Here is a 26020-nt window from a genome sequence, read left to right on the forward strand (position 1 = left end):
AGAGACTTTGGAGACTTCTACCATCACTGGTCTCCTGTGGGTGCTTCATCCCCAGACCCTTTCCCTGTCCACGTTACTGGCTCTGCTGGCAGGAGCAGCCTCCAAGTCCCTGGAGCCCTGATGCCCATGTGAGAACACAGAGGAAGCGACTGGTTCCTGGATTCAGGCTGCGCCCAGCCCAACCACTGTGGCCATTTGGAGAGTGACCCAGGGGATGAAAGATCTCTGTTCTTCTCTCTTTCTGTAGCTCCACTTTTCAAATAATCAAATGTGCAGCCAGCATACTGGCACATCAGACGAAGCCTCCACCCGTGACCAAGCCACAGTGCCTCTAGCTGTGGCCAAGCCCCCCTGTGTGTCTGATATGGATGCTGATTCTAGTCTCAGCTGCTCCATTTATGATTCAGCTCCCTGCTAATGCAGCAGGAAGGCAGCAGAAGATGGCTCAAACACATTGGCCCCTGCATTAACATGAGAGACCCTCAAGGCGCCTGGCTTTGGCCTGAATCAGACCTGGCAGCTGCAGTCATTTGCGGAGTAAACCAGTAAACACAAGATTCTCTATGTCTCTGCTCTCCTGTATCTCTGCTTTGAAATACTTTGGGGGGGGGCCTGGCGCAATAGCATAATGGTTAAGGTCCTCACCTTGAATTCGCCGGGATCCCATATGGGTGCCGGGTCTAATCCCAGCAGCTCCATTTCCCATCCAACTCCCTGCTTGTGGCCTGGGAAAGCAGTTGAGGACGGCCCAAAGTCTTGGGACCCTGCACCCGTGTGGGAAACCTGGAAAGAAGTTCCTGGCTCCTGGTTTTAGATTGGTGCAACACAGGCCGTTGCGGCCACTTGGGGAGTGAATCATCAGACGGAAGATCTTCCTATCTCTCCTTCTCTCTGTATATCTGCCTTTCCAACAAAAATAAATAAATCTTTTTTTATTAATTGCATTGCATTATGTGACACAGTTTCATAGGCTCTGGGATTCCCCTCACCCCTCCCCAAACCCTCCCCCCATGGTGGATTCCTCCACCTTGTTGCAGTATTATCGTTCAAATTCAGTTGAGATTCTGTCATTGCAAGCGTATACCAAGCATAGAGTCCAGCATCTTATTGTCCAGATACATTCTGGGGAGACCATCTCTGGTCTGAAGGTAGAGCCGGCAGAGTATCATCCCAATCAATTAAAAGCCCCAACATAACATCAGCAACAATTTACAATGTTATGGAATTAATTGACATGGTATTGAGTAACCAATATGCTAAAAATGCAAGCTCTTAACCACATGCTGTGACTATTTCATTGACATTTCAATTTTAGTTTATATACAACCAGCTTCTATACACCTTAAAATGGCTATAGGGTACTATTCAGCTGTCTCATGTCTATTTTCATTTTAGTATTTAGCAGTTTGTAGTCTTGAAGCATAATTTTGCTGAACCTGGCTATTTTTCGGGTAGTCTAAACTGGCTTATAACTCTAACAAGACATATGTCAACAGTTTAGGTGCAGAACAGTTTTAGGAGGGGTGTGCAGAGAAATCTTCAATACCCTAGTGAGGAGTAACTAATCATTGTGTCCTACCTAGTAAGGTATAAGTGAATCCACACTGACCGTTTCCTGTCTGATTCTAAGCTTTCCTTGTTGTTCTCTATGTATTCTAGTTTGTTTGTTTGTTTGTTTGTTTGTTTGTTTGTTTTGAGGGATTTCCGGAGCGATCTGATGGTCATTGCAAGAGAGGGTGGGGACCCAAAGTTGGAACCAAGCAAGGACCAGAGAAAGCTCCTCTCCCTAGTCCTGAAGGAAGTTTACTGTTCTGTTTCTGCGGACCACTTATGGCTCCTGGCTGCTGTTCCGATGACCTTGGATCCTGCAAGGCAGGACTTGGACTTCTTCCATCCCATGTGGTAGATCCAAATGTGGGTGGGTGACCTCAGAGTTCTCCGCCTCCGAAGGCACTCCAATTCCCTGTGGTTTCCTTGGCAGTTGGGATGTAGTCCTTGCTGCCCGTACTGATAGTCCTTGGTGAGGATCTGGGAGTCTTCAGGGTTGGGATACAAGCCTCCTGCTGTCCGCCTGCTCCACTCTGGGGTCCCCCTCGCTCCATGCATATGACCTCCCGTTAAGATGTTGTCGGGATCATTCTTGATTCCCCCATACGCCATTAATACTCTTAAATCCACTCTTGTGACTTAAATTGACACACCTTCCAGTACAGTGCTATGTTGTGCATGGTACTTTAGAAAGAAGACAGCCAAGCTAAGATAGGCTCCTGCCCTTAGTAACCAATCCCCTGAAAGTCAGAGCGCATCTCACTTACCGGCACTTGCAGCCTCTGCGTCTTCTTTCTCTTTGACATTCTCATGTTCTTTGTCAACATGTTTGCTTTGATCCACGCTGCCCCTGCACCTGAGCATCTTGAACTTTCTGTAAGGTAAATGGTTTATGTAAGCAAGTTTAAGACTGAATGTTGGGAGAAGGGATGCTTTGTTTTTTTAAAAGGGCTGAGAGAATGGGGAAAAGGACAATTCAGTCATGAGACACAGATTTGAAGAATGGTAATGATGAAAAGATTTCACATGTCTTTTTTTTTTAAAGTCTACTCACTTTCACTCCTACAGATCTTCATCAACTTCTCTTTCTTGCAGAATCTAAAGCTGTGGCTTTTAAAGAAGAACTTGTCTTTGTGGAGAGGACTGATCCACAAAGGTGTATTTGGCCGCAGCCACGGTCCCACCTCTGAGCAGTTGCCAGCCTGGGTCAGTGCTGTTGAACTGTCAAACAGGGATCTGTTCTGACTCTGCATCTGGCTTTGTGAATCCTGTGTGGAACCACTGCTAGGTGCAGAGGGCAAGCAGCTTTGCCACTTTTTCTTGATGCTGAACAGATCAGTTTCATCACCTTCCGAAAATGCCCAGTTCACATATCCACCACCAGCGCGCATGCTCTCGGCTTGAGAAGGAACGGAGGTCATTGCCACCGGTGTGGGTGTGCAATCCAGAATGGGCAGAGCTGGCTTCCCTTCGTCTTGTGTGCCAGGTGTCTGAGTGACTGCGCCATGCCTCTGCTTGGCTTCAGCCACTGCTGCCTTCTCTGAGGCCACTGGGCTCTGCCAGTGTGGATAATCAGTAATCTCGCTCTGACGCACCTGTCCAGATGCCAGTCTACCTACGCTTGTCTCCATGTAGGGTCTGGTCAGAGGCAAGAGTCTCCTGGCAGGAAAAGGAACTTGTTTTAAATAAGAAGGGATCAGGAGAAACTTGCCGTACTTGGAGTGTGCTTGACTGCCAATGGACATCCCAGAAGCAGCTGTGCTTTTTTCCGATGCGGGCTCTTTTTCGTCATCTCTCACACCAGAAGCCTCTCTCTGACTGTCTGTGACCTCAGGAAGAGCTCTCCTTTGCGATCCTGGTTGGTGCTGGCTGCTAGCCAGGCTCCGTAGCAAAGAAGGGGGCATGCTGTAATACTGGAACTTCTTTCCGCCAGAGAGCCCCATGCTGTAGATAACATTGTTCCAGCTGTGCGGAAGTTTTCTGCGATCGGGATGCTCTCTCTTGACCAGAAGAGCCCTGTCCTCTTGCAAGGTGTCAACAGCAGAAAGAATTTTGAGGGCATCCACTGTCAGAGCAGAGAGGTCCTGCAGATGTCCCACCTGGCTGTCCAAAGACAGTAAGGAGTCTTTTATGAAAGACACCTTGTCATTCATTTCCTTCAGGTGAAAGTACATCTCTGTAACCCTAATGGTGAAGAGAAAAACAAAACCAATGGATATATGAAGCCAAGGGGGTTTGCCTTGATCACTTCCTGTCTTAATTTCGTTTCTAGCAAGTTCCACAGCCTTATGTGCTTCCAGAGTGAAAATCTGTCTTCCCCGTTCACTCCTTTAGCTACCCTAGTACCAAAATAAGGAAAAAATCATGTGTCTCCATTCCTAACCCTTATTTCTTCCTAATATTTCAGAACCACATTTCTAGTTTCTTGTTTGATAATCAAAGGGATTATCTGATCATTTATTCCATTTTTATTAAATAATCTATATGACAAAAACTTAAATACTTCCCATTGACAAGGAAAAAGGAAACCTTGAAGAGGTAGAACAACTTCAGTAAGTAATCAAAGATGAAAATTTTTATTTTAACTTTTAAAAGATTTTTGAAAAGTTTGACAGGCAGAGTTACACAGAGAGGAGACTGTCCACCCGCTGTTTCACTCCACAAATAACCACAATAGCTAGGACCGGGTCAGACTTAGAAGCCAGGAGCCAAGAGGTTCTTCCAGGGCTCCCACTCGGATACAAGGGAACAAACACTTGAGCCATCTTCTGCGATTTTTTCCAGGCACATTAGCAGGGATCTGGACCGGAAGCTGATCAGCCAGTACTTGAACCAGTATTTGTATGGGATATTACAGGAGGCAGCTTAACCAGCTGAGCCACCATGCCAGCTCCCAAAGCTGAAAATTAAGATAATAATAACTTTGTACTCATTGCAGCATTCGTTGCAATCTAGCAAATCTGAGGGTAGGCATTTCACCACGTGGTTAATCCACCGGCTGAGATACCCACATCTCCACCTCAGAGTACCGGGTTTGGGTTCTGGCTTCAGTCTGACTTTCAGCTTCCTGGTGATGTGGACCTTGAACGACAGTAGGTGATAGCTCAGATAGTGGGAAGCCTCTTGCTCATGTGGGAGACTGGGACTGACCCTGGACCCTGACTTCAGCCTTGGCCTTGCAAGAGTTCAGAAAGTAAACCAATAGTTGGGAGATTCCTTTGTCTCTGCTTCTCTCCCTCCTTCTCCCTCCCTTCCTCATTGTCTCTCAAATAAATAATTTTTTTAAAATAAACTTAGCCAGCTTATACAAGGATTGAAACAATGTTGACAGGAAAGCAATACTATAAGCAATGAATACGAAGAGACTGTGCTTTCACTAAGCTAAAGCAGACAGATGCTTGTTACCATTAAGATCACACACAACAGTGTCCACAGCTATTTTCTTCAGTTATGTCTGGTGGGAGTGGCATAGCTATGGATCTCTGTAACATTTTCTGCATTATATACTTCCAAATTTTCTATGAAGCTTTCATAGGCACAAAAAAAATGAAAGTTAAAAATATTTACGAAGAATAATTGGCAAAAATGTATTTGGTGTAGGAAAGCGAATGGCATAATTTCAGTGGCAAATGTGTGGAAGAATGGATGTGAGCTGGCATCACAGGTAGCACGTTAAACCACAACCTGCAATACCACATCCAATATGGACTTTGGCTGCTCTGCTTCTGACCCAGATCCCCACTAGTGTGCCTAGGAAAGCAGTACAATAACCCAAAAGCTTGGGGCTCCTGCCACCTGCATAGGAGAGTCAAATGCAGCTGCTGGGTGCTGCTGCTGGCTCCTGGTTCCTGGCTGCTGGTCCTGGTTCCTGGCTCCTGGTTCCTGGTTCCTGGTTCCTGGCTCCTGGCTGCTGGCTCCTGGCTCCTGGCTGCTAGCTGCTGGCTCCTGGCTGCTAGCTGCTGGCTCCTGGATCCTGGCTCCTGGCTGCTAGCTGCTGGCTCCTGGATCCTGGCTCCTGGCTGCTAGCTCCTGGCTCCTGGATCCTGGCTTCTGGCTCCTGGCAACAGCCTTCCTTGCCTGGCTGCTGAAGCCATTTGGGAAGCAAACCAGTGGATGAATGGCCTCTCTGCCTTTCTCTCTTTCTCTCTCTCAACTCTTTCAAATAAATAAATAAAATATTAAAAACAGAGAGAACAGATATAAAAAGATCAAATTTCCACAGTGATCACTAGCTTATGAGAATTTATATTTTTTTATTTTCTTACAAAGATTTTTTTTCTCATTTGTGAGAGATGGATATGGTTTCAACTTCACAAAAACTAAAATATGATAAATAAGGGTAAAAATAATAAAAATAACCAAAACGGTATCTAACTGACAGGTGCGTGGCTGACCTGACCACCTGCACATGATCAAGGAGGCTCCTCAGCCACACAGAAGCACGAAGAGTTCAACACTCAGATGTAGCAAGTATTCCCCAAAGTAGTGTGAGTGTTTCCATTCCCAGAACACATCTCAAGGCACAGAAATCGAATGATCTTCCACTTTCCCTTCCTGGAAGCTCCATGAATAGGAACGAAACGGTAAACAGGGTGGTGCTTTTCCATTTTTATTGCAGCCCCCAGAGTGGGTAGACCAGTCTCCTTCTTGCTTTTTACCTCCAGAGCTCAATAGCAGCTTAATAAATATCTCCTGACCTTCTGAAACCTGCAAAATTAGAATTGGCAAGGATGATGCAGGAAAGAGCATGAAGTATATGTATATTCTCTTCCAAATACACTTAATTAGAGCTTCTCTAGGCAGCACACTGTTTTATCTAATTCAAAAACAGTACAGTCTGCACAGCCGTAATGGAGGCTCATTAAGTTCCATTAGCAGCAATCACATCGAATGGACACAATAGAAACCAGCAAACTATTCACGGCGACAGGTAACACGCCACAATAGGAACCCGTTAGACAAATAACCTGCTCACCTCCAATCTGGTCCTCTTGCTTTTAAGGCACTTCTTTTCTGAAGCTCAGTGTCCTGTGCCACATACATTTTAATTATATTCCTAGACCACCAAATACACTAATTTCATCTAGCCTTTCAGTCATTCTGACACATTAAAATAAATCCTTATCATTTTACTTTCCTCTATGCAAAGCGTGAGAGCAGAGGAAAGAAGGGTAGGTACTTGTTTCATTGTAGATCTTCAGACAAGTTATTTCAAAATCAGATAACGGGCACAATTATAATCATCATGTAATTAATATTCACTGAGTACTCAACACGTACAAGGCATTTTACTAAGGTTCCACATGTTGTATTTAATTTTACGCATATCGCAACTTACAAGCTAGGCATGTCTGTTACTTTCACCAAACACAGGCTGGATCACATAGTCACAGTGTGCTGCCCCAGGCCAACTCCACGACAGATGTACTAACCACTGCACTCCACCTCGTCCATTTCAGCAACCATCTGGGACACAGGCAAGCTCCCTTGGAGATCCCAGAGATTCAGGATGTGCTAAGTCAACCCTACCAACACGTAGCACGCTGGGAAGTAAACCCAGAGGTTCCACAGTAAGGTTCACAGTCAAACAGGAGTGAGACCTTCTCAACCTGGAACTCGACTGTTGAGTTATAGAGTTTTAACTTCTCAAAAGTCACGGCACTTCCCAAGTATGATGCACGCAGACATGTTTAACATGGAAAACACCTAGAAACATCTTCTGTGACAAAACAGAGACAAGAGAAGCCTGGCTAACCCTGCTGGGGAGCAGGGGAGTGGGGGGACCTGGTGTCCCACCAGGGAAACTAAGACCTCAAACAGCCCCAGGACACTCTCTTCTTCCTCTTTCGCCACTCACTTAATTGTAAAAGATTATGCAACTCTTCTGTAGAATTAGCTTCTCACACAAACCACCTCATTTCTCCTCCCCCCAGTTACACGAGCTTCGGTCTGTACTTCCTTGGTGAGGACCTCAGAAATGACACCATGTACTTCAGTGCAAAAACAGCCCCACTGTGATAACTCTATCCGGGGAAAAAAGATGATTATAGAGGAAGGCAAATTAGAGCTTCATGTCCAAATTCATGGCCCCCTAAAAGTATCCATATTTTTCTAGCCTCAAGGCCTCTGCTCTAATTCCAATAAAAATATATATGACTTAGAGTTGATGAGCGTTTCTAGGAGTTGGCATGTTATTGCCATGAAATGGCTTGTTGATAAATATCTGATTTGGGTCAGTGCGGTGGCACAGCAAATTAAGCCACCACCTGTGACACCAGCGCCCCACAGAGGCACCAGTTCAAGTGTTGGCTGCTTGCTTCTATTGTGTCTGAAAAGGCAGCACGAGACGGCTGAATGCTTGGCTTGCAGCTTCTATGTGGTCCCGCTATTTGGGGGGGTAAGCCAACACATACAAGATCGAGCTCGCTCTCTCTCTCTCTTTCTTTCTCTTTCTCTCTCAATATCACTCTCTCTCCCTCTCTCTCTCCATCCTTCTCCCTCACCACTGCCTTCCAAATAAATAAATGAATGTTTTAAAAATATACAGAAACACAGAGGAAGACCAATGGAGCAGAACAGAAACATCAGAGGAGCGCCCACACATGTACAGCCATCTTTGACAAGAGAACAGAAAACAAGCCAGGGAAGAGAGACGGTCTCTTCTGCGAATGCTGTTGGGATGGTTCGATAGCAGCCTGCAGACCTGAGAAGCAACATCCCCACCTGTCACCATACACAAAGATCAAATCTAAGCGGATAGAAGATCTAAACCTACACCCAGAAACCGTCAACATTTTAGAAAAAAAATGTAGAAAATACTCTACAAGATAAAGGTACAAAGGCTTCCTAGGAAAATCATCAAAAGCAAAGAAAGTCAAGACCATAATAAACAAATGGGACTACACTTAGCTAAGAAGATTCTGCACAGCAAAGGAAACAATCAACAAAGAAAAAAAGTAACCAACAGGGAAAATCTTTGCACACCACACAACAGACAAGAGGCTAATATATAGCATATACAAACAACTCCAGAATAACCACAACAACAGAACAAACCAGTCAAGAAATGGGCAATGGAAATGAGCAGAGATTTTTCAAAGGAACAAATCCAAATGGCCAACGGACATACGAGAAAATGTTCATCCTCCTAGTAATAAGGGGAATCCAATTTAAAGCAACACTGAGGTTCCACTTAACGCCAGAGAGAATGGGCCATGTACAAAAAACTGCCAACAACACCTGCTGGCAAGGTTTTCGGCAAAAGAGAACTCTACTCCACTACTGGTGGGGTTGCAGGCTACACTACAACCACTATCAAGGTCAGTATGGAGAATACTGAGGGAACTGAAAATCCACCTACCGTATGACCCAGCAATCGCACGTCTAGGAATACAGCCAAAGGACCTGATACGTGTGAAAGCAATGTGCATCCCTACCTTCACTGCAGCACAATCGACAATTACAAAAACAAGGGAAGAAAACCTAGACGTCCATTATAGAGGGCTGGATAAAGAAACTGTGGTTCATTTCATGTTCGTTGGATGTCTGTCCTTCCTTAATTTTTTTTTTTTTTTGTTCATTTTTCTTATCCCTTCTACCCACAGCGCAGCACAGGGAATCTTGTCTGACTCACCACTCAGCCCTGAAATGCTCCACACCAGGGACCCTGGGATGGTTGGGAGGCTGGGTATGGCTTCTCCCCTTATCTCTCCCCTCCCCGCAGAGACAGGGAGGCAAAAAGAGAATGGTCTCACCCACTTTCCTCTAGCCCTTGACCCTCCGCACCTTAATCAAATATGTAAAATATATCAAAAATAAAATTTATACAATTTTACAAAAACAAAAAGAAGAAGAGCTCCTGGAACATACTAGATGTCCGATAGGCATTCATGGATCACATGCCTAGTCCACATCACCAAATTCTTCGGTTCTAGAAACCCCAGGGCTGTTGGATGTGAACACAGATCCTCCCGCTCACTCAGAGATTCTGAATGAAGGTTCGACAGCAGCTTGCGGGGTTGAAAAGAAAGATGTTTGACTTACCTTTCCGATGCCACTCGGATGCGTTCTTCAGAACAGCAGTTCAGCTCTTCCGTCTTCTCATGGAAGTACATTTCCACACACTGCTCTTCAAAGTCATAAAGTTTTTTCAGATCTTCCTTACTCAGGTAGAGCTCTGTGGGGGGGGGAAGGAGCGGCACACACAGTGGGGAGGATGTTGACACAAGGCACTCCGGTCTGCCTGTGGGTTGAGTATGTCCCCTAAAGTTCATAAAATGAAACTTTGGCCTCTCTGTCTCTCCCCCTCTATGTGTATCTGACTTTCCAATAAAAATAAATAAATCTTAAAAAAAAAAAGTCCACGGAGCTCATAGTTTTGGAGGCAGAGAGTAAGATAAGGTAAGGTGACTTCATCCAGTGAGCTTCTGGTGAGGTGTGTCACACCATGTTAGACAGTATCACATGGGGGGGGGAAGGTGGTATCACATAGCAAGACAGGAAGCAAGAGAGACGGGAAGGAGCTTTCGACTAATTCTTACAACCATGTGCTTTTTAAGATGTGCTTGTTATTTTGAAATGGAATGTTTCAACTCATTAACAAACATTCATCATATTTATATGCAAAAAAAGAGAAGCTAACACCCCCCCCCCCGTCAAATGTTTCAGTTATTGAAGTGACAATGAATAACCAATGAGTTCAAAATCAAGTTTAAAAGAAAGGGAAGAAGAGAAATTAACCAAATGAAAGCGTTGCTTTGTCACACTAAGTTTGCACATTCTAAGTCCACTATTAAAAACAACAGACGTTTTTATTAGCAATGACCTGTCAAGGTAGCATGCACTCACTGACATTACTGGCTTGTTGAAAGACACATCTTTTTGTGATTTTTTTTTTTAAATTCTTCAGCAAACTTCAGCATCCACATTTAGTTTCCAAACTTGCTTCTCTTATTTAACATCATTTAAAAAAAAAAAAAGCTGCTTTCTTGTATTTTGGAAATATGAAAGTGAAATAATGTTACAAAAATGTTCTTTCTTGAGTATTTCACTTATAGTGAGAAAATTGTTATTATGGCTCTCCGGAATATATTTTTTAAATGCAAGAGTATTAGATAATCTTGCAATAAAGAAAAAAATGCTAAACTTGAATTTTAAAAATAGCTAAATCAAAGTAATATTTAGTCATAAAAATGTATCAAAAACTAAAGTATAAAATGTACTGGTTTGTGGAATAAAAAAGAACTATTTCAGATGCTGAAAAAATTCAATCTCTCCCATCCTCATCCAACTCTAATGTCTTTTTAAATCAGAGAAACTCGTATGGGCATTAAATTTTCACACTTGTATGATGGGAGCCTTCCGTAGATTAGCAAATCAAGTAGCCAAAGAAAACCGCAGTGACAGAATTTCCTGGGAAGTGTCCACCAGATGGCAGCGTTGCCCCATGTGCAAATGTCTCTACCTTTAAAGGCGATACAAAAGCAACGCCACAAAACTTTCAGAATGTTCTAGAGCTTAGAGTGAATCACTTCCACCATCAAAAAAATGTTACTTGCTTTTCTCAGCTCCAGCCGTTGTGGCCACTTGAGGAGTGAACCATCGGACAAAAGATCTTCCCATCTGTCTCTCCTCCCCTCTATCTACCACTCCAATAAAAAATAAAATAGATCTTTAAATATATATACATATATATATGGCATAACAGGTTAATCAGCTGTCTGCGATGCCAGCATCCCATACGGGTGCCGGTTCTATTCCTAGATGTTCCACTTTCAATCTAGCTCCCTACTAAAAGTCTGGAAGAAGCAGCAGAGGATGGTCCGGTTCCTTGGGCTCTGGAAACCAGGTGGAAGATCCAGAAGAAACATCTGGTTCTGCCTGGCTCCTGGCTTCAGCCTCGCCCCACCACTTAGGAAGCGTTCCATAGGATGCAAGGCCTCTCTGTAACTCTGCCTTTCAAATAAATAAAACAAATATTTAAATTAAGAAGACTTGGAATTTTAAAAAATCAAGCATGTCTGAGCCTGCTGCCCGGATGTCCAGGGGTTATCTAGAAATGGGCCTGGTGCCAACTGTGCAAGTATTTTACAGGAAATACAGATGATCTGTAAACGCACAACAAGCAATGCTCACTTAAAATAATGAGCGTGTGAGTCGCATCGTGCAGTCAAGACTTGGCCAAAGGAGACAGATCAAGAAAATGTCAAAATATACAACAAAATCAGAATCCATATTGTCTTAATTCTGCATCCTGGATTGAAGAATTTGCAAACAAGAGATCTACCTCAGAATTGCCTCCATATTCAGTGGATTTGAGAACCAAAGGGTCTTCAGTGAGTGAAGCCCAGCCTTGTTTACCTATTGTCTTAGACCACAGGCCTCTGTAGCCCCCTGCTTGAATCCCATGGTCCACTACAGGGAAATGCTCATGGGTGCTGCTCTCTAGAAGTCAGTCTGACACGTTCTCAAGTCAACTGAGAAGCCAGATGACACAAAGCCTTTCCACACGCAAACAGAAACCCCAATCCTGCCAACTCCTTTCTTTCAAATGATCGATTCATCTTGGCAGAAGGCACTAGAGCCTAATAATATGGTCAACATATTGACTCAGACCCACGGCAATAGCCACTGACTGTTGGCACACAGCCTTTCCCCATGGAGGGTCAGTGTGCCCATCCCCTGGGAAGTCCAGTCTTAACTCTTCCCCCTTGGACCCCACCCATCAAATCTTACTTAATCCGACATTTCCCTCTTCTTGGTCGTTGGGAGTGCGCCGGCAGTGAAGGCGGCGGAGCAGAAAGCCTACGTGGCACAGGACGATGAAGGGAGGAGGCAGCCATGGCTTCTCGTAGTAGGTCATGATGTAGCGATAGCGATTGTACTTCCACAGTTTGTTTGAAATGGATTTCATTTGGACATAAACATTGCTGTGCATGGTAGGAAGAGAGGGACAAGGTTTAAGTATGGAATCCTGGAACACAACCATGAGATTCTTTATTTTCCAAACTGTAAGACTGGTTAGTCTGATGCTAACAGTGAGCCAAGGGAAAAGGATACACATTTCATTCATAAGTATTTGCCTCCAAAACAAAATCTCTACCTTTTACAATGAAATGTGCTCATCAGAATAATGAGCAAAAGGTACAAATAACAATCAGAAAAATGGAAACATCTTAAATGCCTAACAGAAACTTCTGGAATTCCATGCTATCCCTTGGCCACCATCTCTTCTCATACAAGAACCCATTTCTAGTTTTTTAATTCTATAGTTCATCCTTCATGTTAAACAGCTTTAAGACCCCTCTAGTTCATCAGTGTTCTGGATCTAGCCTTGTGACACCAAATGTGAGAACGGACAGGATAATTCTAGATAAAATACGCAAGAGAGATGTTAATGGAGAAGCTAAGATAGGAAAGACATATCAGTTTGCTCTGAAGTAAATCAATAAACAAAGAGCTTCTATTAGATTTTATGTAAATTATATAGACTGTCTTTACCATAAACAATAATCTCTTTCTGGTAGATCATTTGAATTTTCCTTTCAATCGCATTAGTTATACCAGGCAGATAGCATAGTAAATATTGATATTGCAGAACTCATGTCTGTAGTTATAATAGGTGCTACAGTTCTAAAGCAACGAATCGTCCTGTGTACCCAGTTTGAAGTATGTAACATGTTATGGAAGGACAACCTCACAGAATGTTCATCTTGACATTTTGCCTGGCTAAACAAAATTGGATTTCTGTCCAGAAAGAAGTCAAAAATCGCACTGGTATAGGAGAGACAAATGTAGCAAACATAGAGGCAACCCAAAACTGTAGCAACGATAAAGAAAGGGAAGCAGAAGTGTCCTGGAGAAAGTCAGCCCGGGATAAGGGGACAGTTTTCAGAGTCTGCAGAGGAGACGGCAGAACCACAGACGACCGATGCGGTACTGCTGTTCTCAAAGAGTGCTCGCCGAGAGGCCGGCACTGTGGCACAGGCAAAGCCATCACCTGGGCTGGGGTGTGCAGCGGCCAACCCGGTGTTCATTGCATATTGCTTACTCAAATGTGACTACAGCCTTCCACCAGCAGGCGGTGCTCTTCAAAGTGTATTTCAGATTATTCTTAATTATTGGCATAATGAAGTCAGCCAATTAAAAAACTCCTGGACACGCAATCACATCCGGGGCCCTCAGATGGTTGGGTCTTCAGCGAATGCATCTTTAAAGTGAGAAAATGGGTCTAGGTAGAGATTTCTCATCCTTCCTTTCAACACATTTTTATTTTATTACACTTGAAAGGCAAAAGGACTTTTCCCAAGCACTAGCTCATTTCCCAAGTGCCTGGAACAGCCAGGACTAGGCTGGAATGACGCCAGAGCGGGGAATTCAATCCAGGTCTCCCATAGGTTGCAGGTACCTAACTGCTTGGGCCCCCAACAGCCTCCTCCCATGGTGTGAGCTGGCAGGAAGCTGCAGCGATGTGCAGAGCAGGACCCACACCCAGGCGCTCTGCTGGAGGATTCTGACATCTCAAACTCCGAACGGCGTTTTAACCAGTGCCAAATGCCAGGAAAAGGGGACGCCTTTTTAGAAGATGTACTTATTTATTTGAAAGGCAGAGTGATGGGGTGGGAGGAAGAAAGAGATTGGAGGAGAAAGGGTGAGAGTCTTCCATCAGCTCAGTCACTCTCTAAACGACTGCAAAGCCAGGAGCTGCAAACTACAGCTAGTCCACACATGGCTGGCAGAGGTCCAGGTATTCAAGTCATCCTCTGATACCTCGGCAGGAACACTCGCAGGAGCCCAGCTAAGAAGCAAGCAGTCAGGATTCAGACCTGTGACTGGTATGGGATGCTGGCATTGCAAAAGCTTGCTTCACTTGCTGTGTCACAATGCTGGTCCCCACCTGGCATTTTTGAGACACACAAGAGTCTCATACCATCTCAGTATTATTTGGAATATCAAAAAAAATCTGTAATTAAATACTAACAAAAGAAGCAAGTTCATAGAATGGCAAGATGGAAACGGATGATAGCTACGAGACAGCCTCATGACAACAAGGAAGCTACATCCCGAGCACGGAGAGGCAGCATGACCAGAACATTCACTGGGGTAATACTTGAATTTATTGGGTCTGCCACCAGCTCCTCTCCGTTTTCTCTGCTTAGCTCCTTCTGTTGACTTCCTCCCCTTTTCTCTCTTGAGCGATCAAATTCAGATTCAAAACCTCCCCAGAGCATGCCACTTAAGAGGCGTTCAGGAAGCACTAGCTCATTGCCACTGTCTCACTTGGTTTTTACACCAAAGTTGTGCTGGTCCCTCTTCTCCATGTTTGGGATCCCTTTCTGAGCAAAATTACAAAACATTTGTCCCTGAGAAGTCAAAATTCCAGTAGAGGAGTCAGGTCATAAAGAAACATAATGCATATGTTGTAAAATACACTGATGTATATAGCATGTCAGACGGTGTAAAGAAAGAAGTTTAATGTAAAAGATAACAGAATAAAAGACAAAAAGAGACAGCAGGCATGCTTAGGAGGCAGCAGAGGTGAGGAAGCTGAAATTTTAACCATGATGTTTAAGCAGGCGGATTAAAAGGGGGCAAAATGAACCACACTGATTCCTGAGGCAACTGATTCCAAGCAGAAGGAACAGAACAGACAAATGTTACTTGGCAAGGGGCTGGCACAGTTGGAGTGTGAAAGTTGAGAAGTAACGGGACAGTCATTGGAGCAATTTTGATTCTTACCCAGGAGGAAATCAAGAACCGCCGAGTGATCCATATTGTTAAAGGGCCATTTGGGATGCTGTGCTGAGAGCAGAAGTATATGTCAAAGTCAGAAACAGAGAAATAAAGTAGGAAGCTCTCTGGGAACAGCAAGGTAGTAAAATGAGATTGAATCAACTATCTAAACATTGAGTCAACAAGAGTTCCTGACAGTTTAGGGACAAATACGAGAGGAATTAGGAATGACTCCAAGGGGCTTTTGAACAAGCAAAAAGGGAAAGCTGTGAAAGCAAGTCATGGTCTTTCCCAGAATGGAAAGGAAGGGAGCTCTAGGCACTGCAAAATTTAGAAAGAGCTTGAGAACTGGAGTCCCTCCCACAAAGAACCCGATGGAGTTCCTGCTTCCCAACGTCAGGCCTGCCCAGCCCCAGCTGCTGCTGAGCCGTTTCCCGGCTGTTGCTCTCCCGTTTGGAGAGTGGACATGCAAACGAAAGATCCTCTCTCTCTTTCTCTCTCTCTCTCTCTCTCTCTCTCTCTCTCTCTCTCTCTCTTCTTTGACCTTACTCTTTCCATCTGCCACTCTGGCTTTCAAACAGATCCGTAAGTCTTAACAAAATAAGGCAGAAAGGCAGAAAGGCAGGAAGGGAGGAGGAGAGGGGAAGAGAGAAGGAAGGGGAGATGAAGGAAGGGTGATCTGGAAAAAGAAGAATTAAAAAGGGGGGGGGCAAATGTGGGAAAGAAGGAAGCAGCTTGAGAGACAAGTGCCCCGGAAGCCAAGTTCAGGCAACTTTCACTGCATCAACTACTGTCCTTTCATGATCAAATGTACTGTAACGGCAACTCCCGGGCTCTCTCGCTGCGTCCGCTACACTTTATGCTTACAATGTTGACTGCTTCTCACACTGCGTCTTTCCTACCAGTAGCTGCGTGCCCATATTTTTAAAAACCACCATAATAAAACACAGAATACGATCAAAAGGGGGACTTGTTCAAAATACACATGAATTTGCCCAACATACTTGCCCAATTTTTTTTCTTTTCAACAGAAACACCAGATTTCATTCAAATAACTTACTTGAAGATAGCAATCAGCAGGTTAACCATGATGATATATTGCACAAAGAGATAGACAGCTTGCATGAACGGAGTAAGAAAAGAGCCCGGAGGGCAAGATGGATCGCTTTCACAAACTGCAAAAAAAGGAAGGAAAAGGATGAGCCGCAAGGTGAGCCATAGTCTTACTACGCCATACAAGCGTCTAACACGTAAACGTGGTAGAAAACCGCAGATTTTATACATAGTTAAAATCTAGATGATTGGTTTGACTTTCATTTCTCCTCTGTCTATAAATGTTTGGTTCCTGCGTGATGCCAAAAATCCCACACACACCATCGATATTGGAGGCATACACTTCTCCGTACATCATCCAGTATGGCTCAAACACGATATCTCGAGCGAGGCTCCATGATGGAGGCTCCTTTGGGGAAAGGATGGCCTTGCGTGCCACCCCAAAGCTAAGCAGGACTATGGCCATGATGATCACGATGTAGAACATGTTTGCTGCCTGAAACACAAGACAGCACCATGAGAACTTCACCACTGACTTGGAATGTAAATCAAACCAAACACCAGCAGCCATCATATTTCTACCTGCCAATAATAACACTTCCTGATCATCAACTAAAACACCTTAGCCCATGAATAGCTGGGTTTTCTTTGGCTAACCCATTTTGCTTCCTCTACACAGTATGTGTTTCAAGTCACTGTGGTCCCTGGAGCAATGAGTGTGCTGAGAGTATAGGATCTATGCTTTCTCTGCAGTAATAAAATGGGAATAGCTTTAAATTTGCTCACACCCAACACTTATTTAATTGAACCACAGGTTAGGTTTGGAAGAGAAAAAAATATATACTCAGATTAGTCAAATGACTCCTACTTTCCCGGATTATCTTCATGAATCGATTACACTCTGAGAAACTGAACAGGCCTATTCCATTTTACCTTCGAAATATGGATCAACCTAACCCGTTTTTTCTTGCACTGGGCCAAAGACTTCATCAAAACATAGGCATTCCAAGAGCTTTCTGACGTTTCCTGGGCTTGCCTCTCTTAAGCTTCTGACCAGCGGACCTTGGAATGACAGAGACTTGGGTCGCTTTCCATCCCCATCCCTCTCCTTCCTGTCATCGCAGACCTTAGAAGCCACATGTTGATATGGCTGTGCCACACAGTGGAGGGACTGTGGATCCTGAAGTCTTTGTGTGGAGGCAGGCTCCGGGAGCATGCATCAGATCTTGTAGTAGGCAGAAAAAATCTTGCTTTTGTAAACCACTGAGCCACACAGCATACCTCAGCATGGCCTATCTGATAAGAATCAATGTCACAAAGAACAGAGCAAATATTTCTGGTCTATGAGAAGAATGTAAAGTAACAAAAAAAAAAAAAACCTATCTAATCCTTGAAGAATTTCCCTAACCTCCCTTCCCTAGAATGTAAATATTGGATATTAACACAACTAAGCTGATGAAGTGTTACAAACACTATGTGTTAATATATTAGAGCATACAGAGCAGTGGGTGGTGCATAAGAAGCACCACAGGATAATTAAAAATATTCACACAAAAAAGATAAGCTGGGCCCAGCACCATGATTCAGAGGCTAAATCCTCTACTACTTTCCCAGGCCTTAAACAGAGAGCTGGATGGGAAGTGGAGCAGCCAGGGCTCAAACCAGCACTACCACGGAGTACCAGTCACACAGGCAACACTTTAGCCTGTTGGGCCACAATGCTTAAAATTTTGTCCTCCAGGGCCTTGCAAATGCTAGGAATCTAATGGACACCAATTTGTGTCCCAGAGGCTCCACTTTCCATCCAGCTCCTAGGTTGTGGCCTGGGAAAGCAGAGGAGGATGGTCCAAACATGGGGGACTCGGAAGAAATGCCTGGCTCCTGGCTTCCGATCAGCTGAGCTCTAGCCATTGTGCCCACTTGGGGAGTGAACCAGTGGACAGAAGATCTTTCTCTCTGTGTCTATCTCCCCTTCTCTCTGTAAATCTCACTTTCCAATAAAAATAAAGAATTCTTAAAAAAAAATAAGCTTATTTTGGTGCAAAGAGAGTTTGAGAGGCATGTACGGTTCTTCCACATTATGCAATTTCCATGAATTTTTTTAGGACCTGTCAACTACATGATATCAGCTTTGTGGCACTAAAATAAATTTTCATTCATAAATTTAAGTGATAATCTTTTAAAGATTTGTTAATTTTTATTGGAAAGGCAGATTTACAGAGGAAGGAGACAGAAAGAGCTTCCATCTGCTGGTTCACTCCCCAAGTGGCCGGAACGGCCGGAGCTGAGCCAATACGGAGCCAGGAGCCAGGAGCTTCTTCCGGTTGCCAGCGTGGGTGCAGGATCCCAAGGCTTTGGGCCATCCTCCACTGCTTTCCCAGCCCACAAATATGGAGCTGGATGAGAAGTGGAACAGCTGGGACACAAACCGGTGCTCAAAAGGGATCCTGGCACTCAGTCAGTGCAGTCTCTAAGCAATCAATTTTAATTCTGTTTTCTACGAACATTTTTAAGTACCCTCACATTTAGTTATATTAGGAGTGGTGAGTAATAAAATCGTAAGTTGCTATTTTAACAGAAAACTTCACTGGTGATAGCTTCATCCAACTCTAGCCCTCAGTAATTACCACAAAACAAACAGACCTGATCCAAGGCTGTGCCAACCGGCCCCTACCCAAAGGGCAAGCTGAGTGTATTTGTCAGCCACCCAATCTGCTGTTTAGGCGCATTTGTTCGTTGCAAGTTTATTTATTCAAAAAGCAGTGATGACAGGACTGTGCCATCTGTGTTTCGATGAATAATTCCAAAATGAACTATCAGACACGAACCATGAAATTAAGCATAATCATTAGTCCCCGTGCTCACCATTTTTGCAATCATGGTCACATATGGACCTGCGTGTTGATTCACTGCAAGAAAGTCCAGGAGCTTTGAGTACCAGAAGATGGTGTCTATGCAGTAGAGCAGTCTTCCTGCCGTGTGGAAAGGAGGCTTGCCCCACCGCAGACCAAATCCAACTAAAAACACGCAAGTTGCCACAGCTTCCATTAGGTTCCAATACTCATTAGTCCATATCTTTACCTTTTGAGTAAACTTCTCGGGTTCTGAAATGCAGATCTAACCGGGGGGGAGAGGGAAGACAGGAAAGGAAAGAGGACATTTAAAGAATGGGGTACAATTTAAGAATTCTTTCAATATCACATCACATAAGGTGGTTTATCTTCCACCTCCACGTGCTACTTTCTCCAGAGGAACTCACAGCTTCAACTCTCACCTATCTTCTTAAGATGTATTTGTTTGAAAAGCAGAGCAACAGAGAATGTGAAAGAGACAGAGAAACCGTTCCATCTGTTGGATCATTCCTTAGTGGCTCCAAGAGTCTCCCCTGTGGGTGAGACCACGTGTGGCCGGGGCCCCAGCCCTTGGCACGTGAACAGGGAGCAGGAGGCAGAGCGGCCATCACTGTAATCTGATATGGGATGCTGCTGCCCATGTGGTAAGCATCAGATGGACCCCAGGATGTTTCAAAGGCTATAAATGTTTCCTTTACAAACTGCACAACCTCAGCCATTAGCATGCCACTCTGAGATGAAACCGTTAGCTCTAAGAATCAACCACATCAGATAATAAATAACATACTTTGGGGAACACAAATAGATGGGAATTTTAATAATTAGAAGACATTGTCTATCACTCTATGACTGACAAACGTGCTAACACTTCCAAAGTCCAGCAAGCAGCAGAAGTGGTTGGCCAGCATGACGAGGTGAAATCAGGGACTTTTCTCCGTATAACCCTCTGACATGCAAATCCAACGCAGCATTTCCTTTAGCGAAGGTGGAGGGGGCAACTCACCTCCCTGGCCTTCTCCAGCGCGTTGGTGAAGATGTAAATGATAACAAACCACTCCTGCACGCTGGGTTGCGACTGCATCTCCACCAACACAGTGTAAGTGAACAGCATGAGGAACGCCAAATACGCCATCTGTGAGGGGACACACATTCCCTGGACGTGAGTCGGACACAGACCCAGACAGCGCACAGCCTGACCATGTATGTGGATTCCACTCAGCCTGATGGGGAAGCCCAGCAAGCCACGGGTGCAGTGCAGGAATGCAGGCCATCCTGCTGGCTCCAGAGCAGAACCCCACACATTCCAACATGCTCACTGCCGGGTAACAGGAAGCGAAGGGAAAAAAACCAAGCTCCTTCACTCTACTTGTGGATACCTGGGAAGCCAGTACATGGAAAAATGGAATGAAGAGATAATCTTATTTCGTTGCAAAAAAATGTCTTCAGGGGCCCAGCGGCGTGGCCTAGCAGCTAAAGTCCTCGCCTTGAACGCCCCGGGATCCCATATGGGCGTGGGTTCTAATCCTGGCAGCTCCACTTCCCATCCAGCTCCCTGCTTGTGGCCTGGGAAAGCAGTCGAGGACGGCCCAATGCATTGGGACACTGCACCCGCATGGGAGACCTGGAAGAGGTTCCTGGTTCCCGGCTTCGGATCGGCGCAGCACAGGCCGTTGCGGCTCACTTGGGGAGAATCATCGGATGGAAGATCTTCCTCTCTGTCTCTCCTCCTCTCTGTATATCCGACTTTGTAATAAAATAAATAAATCTTAAAAAAAGGTCTTCAGATTCATGTACTTTTCCCTAATACGCATTTTCATTAACTTTTTGAAGATCCCTCTTACAGATGCTTTTCAAAAAAAGAATCTTGCAGCAAAACAAACGCATCTTCTAATGCTATTTTCTACAAACCTCTTTAAAAACGCTCCTATTCACATCCAGGTAAAACTAAGCCATATGAAAACACTAGATACTGATGAGATTGCTTCTCATTCTGCATCCAGCTCTTCAACAAGTGATTCAAAGATGTTTCCATTCTTCTCTTGCGTCACACCTCCAACAAGGTGCCGCTCCGACAACGCACACACCAGTCTGGGCCTGGCAGTGTGACGGCCCGCACGGAGACGCCGGGGCTCCCTCTTGATGCCGCATATTTTGGTTGGATTTGTCCTATTGCTTGATTTTGCTCTTATTTCTACATGTTCCTAGGCTAAAATTTCAATACCTTTTTTCCCCCAATGGTATGTGTATGATTAAAATTCTCTCAGAGCTCCTAGCCAGGTTTCTTGAATATTTTGTGGCATATTCACAAAAGTGGTAAATCCTCATCATTTGAAAGAGGATTTGATTTTTTGGAAACAGAGGGAATCCACCCAGAGATACGAATCGATCAATAAGCATATAAAATTAGTGTTTGCTTTGCCAAGTAAATATCTTGATATCGAACACTGAGATAATAAACTTTTACAGTCGTAGTATAGCAAAGCATTAGAAAAATAAATGATGCTAGCTAAGTGTGAAAGGTACTTGATATACTTAAAGTATAACAGACGCTTCCTCTGTATCCTATCATCTATAATAGCTTTAGTATTTGTTCACACCACAACTGGACTTCTAAAATCTGCATGATTTTCTAAATATGTATGTGTATATGTATATGTTATTGGCAACCAAAAAACAACAAACACTTTCTTTTGTCTATATAAAACATTATTCCCATGAAGAATAAATGGATTCAATTGCTGGTTTTCTTGACCAGTGCCCCTGCCACCCCATCGCTCAGCTCTGCAAGCACTGCTGTGAGCTTTATTAGATCTCGCGTCTTCCAATGCTCGGTCTTGGCTGTTCCAGCTCCAAGCATTCCGGGAAGACTTCTCAGCGTAGAACGCCTTTTTCACGCCTGCCTGCAGCTCTCTGGGCTACCTACTTTGTAACTTTCCTGCTGCTTTGTGCTATGCTTCTACATTTGTGTCTCAAATTGGCAAATCAATATAGCATTACTAACATTAACCAGTAATCATACTGAGTATCTTTTGTTGAAAGGGACGGACCGTGTAAACCCAGAACTTGACAATAGGAGCGCTGTAGAAGTCATACACCTTCCTGGCCCATGGAGGGCGCTTGCGCTGACGCTTCCCGTCCACGTGCTGATTTTCATCCGGTTTTTCAGCAGGGCCTCTTTCCAAATCATCTCTCTGTGAAATAAACAAGAAGCAATCATTTCTTCACAGCAGTTTAAATAAAATATTGACAAGTTAGACATGCAAAAAATAAAATAAATGGACTATTAGAAACAAATTTGGAATCCTTCTTCCAAATTTAAAATCTTAGCCTTGGAGATTGGGGGGGGGGGGGGAAACTACGTATTCAAGTGTACTTGTAAAAATTCACGGACAGTGTAATTAAACATTGGGTTTATTTTCGTACAAAAATTTTCTGAAATCTATACATACAAGGAGTCCTCAGAAAGCTCCCCGAAAACTGTATTATGAAAAATGTACATAATGTTCAATATTTTTGTACCAAAATAATTTTTATTTCATTTTTCCACAAAGTTTTTTTTTGAAATATTATCAAATTACATAAAACTTTAAGATAAGGAACACTGGATGTTTCTAAAATACAACCCCGGGCAGGGGTCATTTCACGGAGTTGACTATGCCATTGTAATAACTTGGGGACAAATCACAGGAAGGGGATTTGGGGAGACGAGAGGGGGGAGAGGAGGGGAGGGATGACCTTCTATGCACGCAAAGCTGTACCGTAGCGAAAAACTAAATCTTCACAATAAAAAACAAAAGTGCAATCCCTGAGACCTTTGTTGTGATGCAACGATTCCAACAGTAGCTTAGGACACGCGCATCTCCACGTAGGAGTGCCACTTTGAGTTCTGGTTACTGTATTGTTGTTGCAGCTCTCTGATAAAGTGCTTGAGAGAGCATGGAAGATAGCTCACGTGCTTCGGCCACTTGATTTCAACCTGATCGGCCCTGACTTAGCAGCCATTTGGGGAGTGAACCCCATGGATGCAAGATTGCTCGCTCGCTCTCTCTCTCTCTCAACTTTTCAAATAACTTGAAATGTAGTTTCAAGTCATCCTTGCCCCTGTTTGATCTCCCTTCACGGTCATGTTAGAGCCTTAGGATAACCATAAAAATCCTATGTAAGCAGTAACAGATGGTGACATTATTACCTTAACAGATCTACTTGGATATTATATGTTTATCTCCAACTCACAGGCACAATCCTGGCTTTTAGAATTACAGCCATTTATTTACAGCAATGGTTCTTATACCTGGAATTCATGGGTTCTTTAAGTTTTTGGAGTTTTTTTTAACACCCAGGGACTACATGCAAGCATATGTGTAGTGCCTGCTTTTTTTTCTAGGGCAAGAATCAAATCTTTCATCATTTTAAAAGTTGTGTGTTAGCTCAAAAGTTTTGTAGGTGATGAGTAAAAGATGAGTATCTGTGTAGTGGAGCATATGTTACCTCAAAGTGATGTCACAGAACAGGCTTTTAGAAAAGAACAGGAATGGAATTGATTGGGGCGGGGCGGGGGAAGAGAGGAGAGGAGAGGCGGGAGGGGAGGACAGGGGAGGGGAGGACAGGGGAGGGACTTAGCGAATGCTCTAACTATGGACAATGTCTTGCTTCTGAATTTATCCTTCTATAAACCTGTAAGAGACAAAAGTGAAATTACAGCTACTTGGCAGAGAGTATCATTTGCAACTTACCACCTGTAAGAAATTACCAACACATTTGTATATTTATTTACATATAGATTCAAATGTCATCATTTTTCATGTCAACAAGCAAACTGAATTCATTGTGAATAATTAGATACAAACCCAGAAAGAATATCTCAGACGTAAGATGTAAAAGGTTAGATCAACACTACACTTTTTCTTATTTCTCAAAAACTTGTGAAATGGTCTCTATTTAGCGAACGTACCGTCTAGTCAATACTGCCACCAGTATGGGAACTAGACTAACACGACTGACAGAGGCCACAGTGTACTTGCTCTCTAGGACCCTGAGAACAGCAGATGGAGCTGTCAGGCTTAGAAAAGGAGGGAGAGAGAGAAGCCGTGAGGAAGAGAAGGAGAAAAGGCAAGGAGACGAGAGGAAATCCCAAGAAGAGTGAGAGTCGAACGATTTAACAATCGATCTTCAAGGTGCATTAACGAACCATGCTCAACCAATCACAGCAGATGCCAGTCATAAGAACCATTTCTAATTGGTTTCATTGAGCAAATATTTTTAAATATTAGAACAACTATCCACACAAGAACACATTAGGTAACATGCCAGACAAGGATTCTCCAAGTATTGAGCGCTTTGCTGAGTTATATACAACCGATAGATACTGAGCATTATGTACAATGACTGCTGTTAGGCAGAGAGACATAAATGCTTGACCAGAGAGTCAGAGGCCCATGTGTCATCAGATTGTGACGGTGCCGACAGAAACACTGAGCAGATTTCTCCGGAAATGAATCTCGTGTGTGCATGTGTGGGTGTGTGTCCCGTCAAAGCCACAGAAAGTTCATTTGCCATAACATTCCACTAACCGTGCAAGCATTTTCTTTGGCCGTGCTGAGGGTCTGGTCACCATTATACCACGTGAACTGGAAGTCCTGGGACTGCGGGACGTGGGACATCTCAGCTTTGCTCTTAAATTCCAACGTCAAAATGGTGGGTGGCAAAACGATGCTGAGGATGATCTGAGAAAGAAACGCAGGGTCAGCAGGAAGGCGCAGACTCGCACAGGGTGCACATCTTGCAATTTTATTTCAATAACACAATTAGGGGCTTAAGCACTTATCACGTGTTAAACTCATCCCTAGTTCAATAGGACAAGCCAATCACCTTTAACCACGAGTTTTTCCTCATCTTCAGGCGCCCCGTCCACATGTCTGTCAGCAGCATTTGGGTACAGGAATGTGACACAAAAGGTCGCAGCCCTCCAGACACAGCCAGTTTCAAACAGGTGGAATTGCTCCAGTTCCTGAGTTCGCAGGTCAAGAGCTTCATGGCCATTCGTTCATTCTGCTTGAATGCCTTCTCCAGGATATCCAGGGCCAGCTGGCTGAACTGCCTGCAACGACACCATGCCGCTGAGCCAGGGAAACGGTAAAAAACAAAAGGCACTCGCCTCCCGTGTGTGCGTGTGTGTGTGTGTGTGTGTAGAAATGATTTTAAAGGGACTGTTGCTCAGGACGGGGAGTGCTCTCCCGTTGCTGCGGGCAGAACTGGGACAGGGCCACTCTTGTAGAATCTAGCGTGCACCTGAGCTGTCCACTGGACCTTACCGACAAGTTATATCTCGTTTGGTTTGGGACTGCTTGGTTAGTCCTCAGAAAGAATTTCTGTACAGAAAACATTGTGCAAGACTCAATTATGTAGCCACATTTGTGAGTCAGAGGTTAAGCCAAGCCTGGGACACTGGAATCCCGCATGAGCTCCAGCTTGAGTTCCCGCTGCTCCACTTCCAGTCCAGCTCCTGGCTAACTGCAAGATAGTTCCAGCACGTGGGCTGTTACATCGACATGAGAGACAAGAATTCCAGGCCCCTGGCTACTCTTGGCCCATCCCTGGCTGTTGCTGCCATTTGGGGGAGTGAACCCACAGATGAAGGGTCTCATCTTTCTCTCTCTCTCCCTGTCTCATTGCAATTCTGTGCTTGAAATAAATTTTTAAAACTTAAAAACAAAAGACTAGTAGAAACTAAGAAACACAGAACTCCCTTTTTTCATGTAAGATTTTATAAAAGACATAGAAGACTTCAGTGAGAAAGACCTGCAAACACTCGGCGTTTTCGGGAGTTGGTCTCATGC

General features: G+C 44.1%; 1 protein-coding gene across 2 annotated transcripts in view; it reads right to left on the bottom strand.

The window, feature by feature from the left end:
* The window catches only part of TRPM6 (transient receptor potential cation channel subfamily M member 6), a 106712-nt gene that overhangs the window by 29323 nt on the left and 51369 nt on the right, over positions 1–26020 (bottom strand). The window contains exons 16-27 of one of the 2 annotated variants that reach the window (XM_058657368.1): positions 25053–25281; positions 24755–24907; positions 24082–24088; positions 22232–22371; positions 20188–20316; positions 19198–19449; positions 16654–16828; positions 16340–16454; positions 12283–12476; positions 9592–9724; positions 2603–3732; positions 2316–2422 (exon numbers count right to left, since the gene is read on the bottom strand). In XM_058657368.1, coding sequence (XP_058513351.1) covers positions 2316–2422; positions 2603–3732; positions 9592–9724; positions 12283–12476; positions 16340–16454; positions 16654–16828; positions 19198–19449; positions 20188–20316; positions 22232–22371; positions 24082–24088; positions 24755–24907; positions 25053–25281 — 2764 coding nt within the window. Of the gene's footprint in view, positions 1–2315; positions 2423–2602; positions 3733–9591; positions 9725–12282; positions 12477–16339; positions 16455–16653; positions 16829–19197; positions 19450–20187; positions 20317–22231; positions 22372–24081; positions 24089–24754; positions 24908–25052; positions 25282–26020 lie in introns of those variants that run through there. The other variant, XM_058657367.1, reaches the window with a different exon arrangement.

Source organism: Ochotona princeps, chromosome 31 (genome assembly GCF_030435755.1).
Source record: "Ochotona princeps isolate mOchPri1 chromosome 31, mOchPri1.hap1, whole genome shotgun sequence".
In the NCBI taxonomy this organism is placed as follows: Eukaryota; Metazoa; Chordata; class Mammalia; order Lagomorpha; family Ochotonidae; genus Ochotona; species Ochotona princeps.